Source organism: Myotis brandtii, unplaced genomic scaffold, assembly GCF_000412655.1.
Source record: "Myotis brandtii unplaced genomic scaffold, ASM41265v1 scaffold687, whole genome shotgun sequence".
Taxonomy (NCBI): Eukaryota; Metazoa; Chordata; class Mammalia; order Chiroptera; family Vespertilionidae; genus Myotis; species Myotis brandtii.
Window position 1 is genome coordinate 2,210,702 of NW_005370687.1, and position 6,515 is coordinate 2,217,216.

At 41.4% G+C, this 6,515-nt stretch overlaps 2 protein-coding genes across 2 annotated transcripts in view; one reads left to right on the forward strand and one right to left on the reverse strand.

Moving 5' to 3' along the window:
• Window positions 1–2,228: 2,228 nt before the first annotated feature.
• The window catches only part of NUDT3 (nudix (nucleoside diphosphate linked moiety X)-type motif 3), a 56,450-nt gene continuing 52,163 nt past the window's right edge, over window positions 2,229–6,515 (forward strand). The window contains exon 1 of the mRNA XM_014529612.1: window positions 2,229–2,238. The gene's annotated coding sequence lies outside the window, so the exon portion shown is untranslated. The remainder of the gene's footprint in view (window positions 2,239–6,515) is intronic.
• LOC102255551 (acyl-CoA-binding protein) lies at window positions 2,467–2,880 on the reverse strand. Its single transcript, XM_005881756.2, has one exon. The coding sequence runs from the start codon at window positions 2,815–2,817 to the stop codon at window positions 2,554–2,556; it is 264 nt and encodes an 87-aa protein (XP_005881818.1). The 5' UTR covers window positions 2,818–2,880; the 3' UTR covers window positions 2,467–2,553.

Below are 6,515 nucleotides of genomic sequence, written 5' to 3' on the forward strand. Positions count from 1 at the left end.
GTATTATTCATAATCCTTAAGCTGTAGAAGCAACTCAAGTGCCCATTAACTGATGAGTGGATAAAAAAGCAGTGGAATATTATTACTCATCCATAAAAAAGAATGAAATCCTGCCATTTGTGAGAGAATAGTTGGACCTAGAGGGTATAATGTTAGTGAAATAAATTTAAACTCCCCTCCTCCCAGTTCCCGCCCCACCCTCCGCCCTCACTCCCCACCCACTGTCCTCATCCATAGGTGCACGATTTGAAATGAATAAAAAAATTTTTTTAAAGTAAGGTAGAAACAGTGCATATGATGAGTTACTATTGGGTTAACAAAGAAGAAAGAAGAGAGTAAGTATTTATACTCATGCATGCTGGAATATCTCAAGACGAATTCAGAAGAAGCACCTCTGGGACATCAGTGGGAGACAAGCCTTGCGCAGTGTGTACTATTGAACAAGTAGATTCTAGACACATACACCTGTGTAAATATAGAGCAATAGGGTGTTAATGCTGAAGGGATTGAGAGATTATTTGGACCACCTCATTTTAAAACTGGGAAAGCTAGAGAGAGAGAGATCTCCCCCTCCTCCAGCTTGTGTGGCTGATTGGTGTAAGAGGCAGAACTGGAACCCAAGTCTCCTGGCTGCCCTTTTCTATGAAGTAGAGAGCACATAACTGCGGTTTAAACTTTGACATCTTTTTTTTTTTTTAATTTCTTTATTGGTTAAGGTATTACAAATGTGTCCTCATCCCCCCATTAACCCCCCCCACACACACACACACTCATACTCTCATCCCCCTGTTGTCCGTGTCCATTGGTTTGGCTTATATGCATGCATACAAGTCCTTTGGTTGATCTCTTCCCCTTACCCCCACCCTCCCCTAAACTTTGACATCTTGAATAACATTGAAATGCAGTTAACGTGTTGATGCTACTTTGGGGACACAGTACCTGCCTTTTTACAGTCTATTCTTATCATTCTAATACTGTGTGTGGGGAAATAATGTAGTTTATGAGTATCAGGAATGCTGTTGCTGTAGCTCTGTTTTAATGACCTCCAGAAATGTGAGTGTTCTAAATATTTCATTCACTCCATTTGGCTTTCAGAAATTTCCTAAGGAATAATGCTTGGCATTCTTCTTGGTCAATTATAAGTCTTATGTGCTTGTTCTAAAATATTCACGCTATACACAAGGTTTTAAAGTGAAGTGCCTCCTCCTCCTCAGTGCTGCCAATTGTACTGTACAGAAGAAATTATTATTTCTTATACATGAATGCTTTCAGATGGACATTATTTATTTTTAAATGTATTTTTATTCATTTCAGAGAGGAAGGGAGAGAGAGCGATAGAAACATTAATGAGCTTGGCCAGTGTAGCTCAGTGGTTGAGCATCAACCTATGAACCAGGAGGTTGAGGTTTGATTCCCAATCAGGGCACATGCCAGGTTTCGGTCTGGATCCCCAGTGTGGGGTGTGCAGGAGGCAACCAATCGATGATTCTCTCTCATCATTGATGTTTTTATCTCTCTCTCACCCTCTCCCTTCCTCTCTGAAATCAATAAAAATAATATATTTTTATTGCCATTTTCCTCCTCAAAACCAGGGGGGATTCCCAGTTGCCATAACTCTTTGGTACGCTCACCATATGAACTTTTTTTTTTTTTCAATCCTCACCTGAGGATATTTTTTCCATTGATTTTTAGAGAGAGTGGAAGGAGGGCATGTGCCCCAACTGAGGCCAGGGATCAAACCTGCAACCTAGGTAAGCGCCCTTGAATGGGGATTGAACCGGCAACCCTTTGGTCTGCAGGCTGATGCTCTAACCACTGAACAACCAGCCAGGGCGCCATATGGACTTTTTTTTTAAGTAATAAATGCAGTTTTAATTGATCTATAGATGAAAACTACTCCACAAGGTGAGTAACCATTTCCGCTCCTTAATGTTAGAGCCGTATCCTGGACAGTATTCAGGAAAAAAGTTAATTTCATTATTTCACTTCATCCGTGATATTAGAAAAACAAGGCATGATTATCAGTTTAGATGACTAAAAAGAAACTTGTGATTCAGGCCATTTTCCTCCTTAAAACCAGGGGCGATTCCCAGTTGCCATAACTCTTTGGTACGCTCACCATATGAACTTTTTTTTTTTTCAATCCTCACCTGAGGATATTTTTTCCATTGATTTTTAGAGAGAGTGGAAGGAGGGCATGTGCCCCAACTGAGGCCAGGGATCAAACCTGCAACCGAGGTAAGCGCCCTTGAATGGGGATTGAACCGGCAACCCTTTGGTCTGCAGGCTGATGCTCTAACCACTGAACAACCAGCCAGGGCGCCATATGGACTTTTTTTTTTTTAAGTAATAAATGCAGTTTTAATTGATCTATAGATGAAAACTACTCCACAAGGTGAGTAACCATTTCCGCTCCTTAATGTTAGAGCCGTATCCTGGACAGTATTCAGGAAAAAAGTTAATTTCATTATTTCACTTCATCCGTGGTATTACAAAAACAAGGCATGATTATCAGTTTAGATGACATGCATGGCTGGCAGCCAAACCCAGTCCCTATATTCCATATTTTTTCTTTAGTTCTTCTACTTGGTTGATGTACACTTTCATGGCGTCTTCCTTGGACGTCCCTTTCAGCTCATTCCAGGCATCCCACTTGGCCTTGCCTTTGAGGTCCAACATCCCAGGCCGCTCTGTATCTATGTCACCCACAGTTGCTTGTTTGTAGCGGTTGTAGATGAATAGCATCTCTTCGTCTGCTGGCTGGGTCTTGAGGTGCTTAACATCCTCAGCAGCTTTGTCGAACTCAGCCTGAGACATGCTGGTGGGGTAGGTGCAAGGACTGCAGGAGCTGGCGAAGGCGGCGAGGAGCTGGGAGAAGTAGCGCAAGACGTGTCTCCATATGGACTTTGTATACTGATCTCAATCTAATTTATCAGCCTCCTCTGTTGCCCTCTTCCTCCTTTCCATCATGCACCCCACACCATAGCAAACTACTTGAGTTTCTCAGCATCTCCTGGGTACCGTTTCTGCATCTCTTTACTATTGCAGTGGCCTTTGCCCTTTTTTTCTGGACTCAAATTCCTCCTCTACGCCCAGCTAAAATGTTCCCTCTTGAAAAGTGTTCTGGGACCCTCTCAGTATCTGCTTTCCTCCACATTAGTTCTTATCAACATGATGTTTTGGCTTCTCAGGCCCTTCCTTAGCCCACTTGGCCTTGCCTTTGAGGTCCCACATCCCAGGCCGCTCTGTATCTATGTCACCCACAGTTGCTTGTTTGTAGCGGTTGTAGATGAATAGCATCTCATCGTCTGCTGGCTGGGTCTTGAGGTGCTTAACATCCTCAGCAGCTTTGTCGAACTCAGCCTGAGACATGCTGGTGGGGTAGGTGCAAGGACTGCAGGAGCTGGCGAAGGCGGCGAGGAGCTGGGAGAAGTAGCGCAAGACGTGTCTCCATATGGACTTTGTATACTGATCTCAATCTAATTTATCAGCCTCCTCTGTTGCCCTCTTCCTCCTTTCCATCATGCACCCCACACCATAGCAAACTACTTGAGTTTCTCAGCATCTCCTGGGTACCGTTTCTGCATCTCTTTACTATTGCAGTGGCCTTTGCCCTTTTTTTCTGGACTCAAATTCCTCCTCTACGCCCAGCTAAAATGTTCCCTCTTGAAAAGTGTTCTGGGACCCTCTCAGTATCTGCTTTCCTCCACATTAGTTCTTATCAACATGATGTTTTGGCTTCTCAGGCCCTTCCTTAGATCAAGGGCTAGAAAACTTTTCCTATAAAGGACCAGAGTAGACCTTTTTGGCTTTGTGGGCCACATGATCTCTACCACAACTGCTCAGCTTTGCCATTGTAGCTTGAAAGCAGCCACACACTGTAGTATATGAATGAGTTTAGTCATGTTTCAATAAACTTTACTTTTGGCCCTGAAATTTGAATTTCATATAAATTCACATGTCAAAGTATTCTTTTCTTTTTTTTTTTTTTACTCTTTTCAACCTTTTGAAAGACTATTCTTGGGTCATGGGCCATACAAAAACAGGTGGTAAGCTAGATTTGGTCTGTGGACCACAGTTTCCAGTCCTTGCATTAGACAGTGGGCTGTTCAAGGGCAAACTTTATATATTTTTGTATATCTCTGCCCCCCACACTCACCTCCATGCCTTAGTTCATTTCTCAGCAAATAATGACTGGACAGCAGTTGTTTATGGAATAAATGCTCAAGTAAGGAATTACCTAAAATATGGTAGTTTCTAAACAAATGTGAAAAATAATAGAGCTTCATATTGAGAATTAGTAATCTTTTTTTGTTTGTCTTGTTAATCCTCACCCGAGGATATATTTCCATTAAATTTTTTTTTTTTTTTTAGAGTGAGAGAGTGGAAGTGAGGGGGAGAGACAGAGAGAAACATTGATGTGATAGAGACACATCAATTGGTTGCCTCCCGTGCCCCAACTGGCGCTGGGGATTGAGCCTGCAATTGAGGTATGTGCTCTTGAGTGGAATTGAACCTGGGACCCTTCAGTCTGAGGGCCGATGCTCTATTCGTTGAGCCAAACCGGCTAGGGCTAGTAGTCATTTTAAAAATATATATATTTTTATTGATTTCAGAGAGGAATGGAGCGGGGGAGAGAGATAGAAAAATCAATGATGAGAGAGAGTCATTGATTGCCTGCCTCCTGCACACACCTTACTGGGGACCAAGCCCACAAACCAGGCATGTGCCCTGACCGGGAACCATGACCTCCTGGTTCATAGGTCCATGCTCAACCACTGAGCCACACCAGCCAGGCTGGTAGTCATTTATATATATATATGTTAATAAACATTCTCAGAAAAGAGTGTAAAAAGGTTGCATAATACAGAGGAGTACCCCTCTATGTATATGACAACTCTGCCAGGAAAGATCTAGTAAATAAGCAAGTAACTCTGCACATGGGAGAGGACATTGAAAAGTGCTCCAAATCCTTGATTTGAAGCAAAGATTATCAGTGGTTCTCAACCTGTGGGTCGCGACCCCTTTGGCGGTCGAACGACCCTTTCACAGGAGTCGCCTAAGACCATCCTGCATATCAGATATTTACATTACGATTCATAACAGTAGCAACATTACAGTTATGAAGTAGCAACGAAAATAATTTTATGGTTGGGTCACAACATGAGGAACTGTATTTAAAGGGCCAGAAGGTTGAGAACCACTGGATTAGATGAAAATGCCTTTCCACCTGGCCTGAAGAAAACAGTGTCGTGGCTTTTACCCAATGGCAGTTATGTTTTCAGAGGGTGTTTCGTGTGGGTTTAGCTACGTCATGGACCCAGTCAGGCATGTAGACCGTGGTTTGAACCCTTTCTGTGCCCTTAGCCACATCACCAAATCATCTAAGGCTCACTTTCCTCATTTCTATAATGGCGAGAATTATATAATACCTGGCTTGCATGGTTGTTTGAAAAGTAGAGAGTGCAGTGAAAATAGAATATGTAAAAAGCCAGCACATGGCTTAACGTGGGCACTGAATAAATACTCCTGTGGCTGTAATTATCCCTGTATTTCCCCTTGGTATTAGTCTGTTTTCTTTCTGTATTTACAAGAGTTGTGGGAGGGGGCTAAGGTTTATAAGAACACATTCGATGTTCCAGTAAGTTACAGTCAAACAGTATACTTTCAATCTTTGTTTTTATTTTTATATAACCTGCAAATATAGTCAAGTTTACTGGTTTCTTTAGTCTTCTTTTTAGAAATAAAAAAGTCATTGAATACCAAGCCACATAAAGTGTGCTTATTTTAATATTTAGACATTTATTTGAAAAGACAGAGCAGGACACTCTCATTAGGAAGTCTAGTACTATACTCCATACCCTTGGACTCATACTGAAGAACGATATCTGTGTATAATAGTTTGTGTGTGTTAAACCTTTTCATATTGCTCTTAAAATACTTGTTGCTTCCAAAGTAAAAATTATTAGAATATCTATTCACAGCACAGATACAGTGTTTCTTTGGACTAGGCAGGGAATTTCCTTTTTTGTTAAATAAACAACCTGATTAAAGTGAAGGGCTGTTTATGAGGAGTTTTGTAAACTGTTTATGTCTGCTTGTTCCTCCTTGTAGCAGTATTTGAGCTCCTGTGTAGGAAAAAAAGTAGCTAAGGGGTAAAATGGCTTTAAAACTCTAGGAACTGAAACTACTAATACTTGGCCCTGTGATAATTCACTGGTTTAATTTGAAAGGTTATTTCACCTCCTACTCAGCTTTACTCTTCTTTTAAACATAGGATCATTATGCATAAGAACTGTGGCAGCTGTCTGTAAAAAAAAAAGAAACTCTTATTTATCTGGAATCCAAGCAAGTACAGATAATACTTATCTAACCTTCAATTCTGAATGATAGCTTTGCTGGATAAAGTAATCTTGGTTGTAGGTTCTTGGTATTCATCACTTTGAATATTTCTTGCCACTCCCTTCTGGCCTGCAAAGTTTCTGTTGAGAAATCAGCTGACAGTCATATGGGTA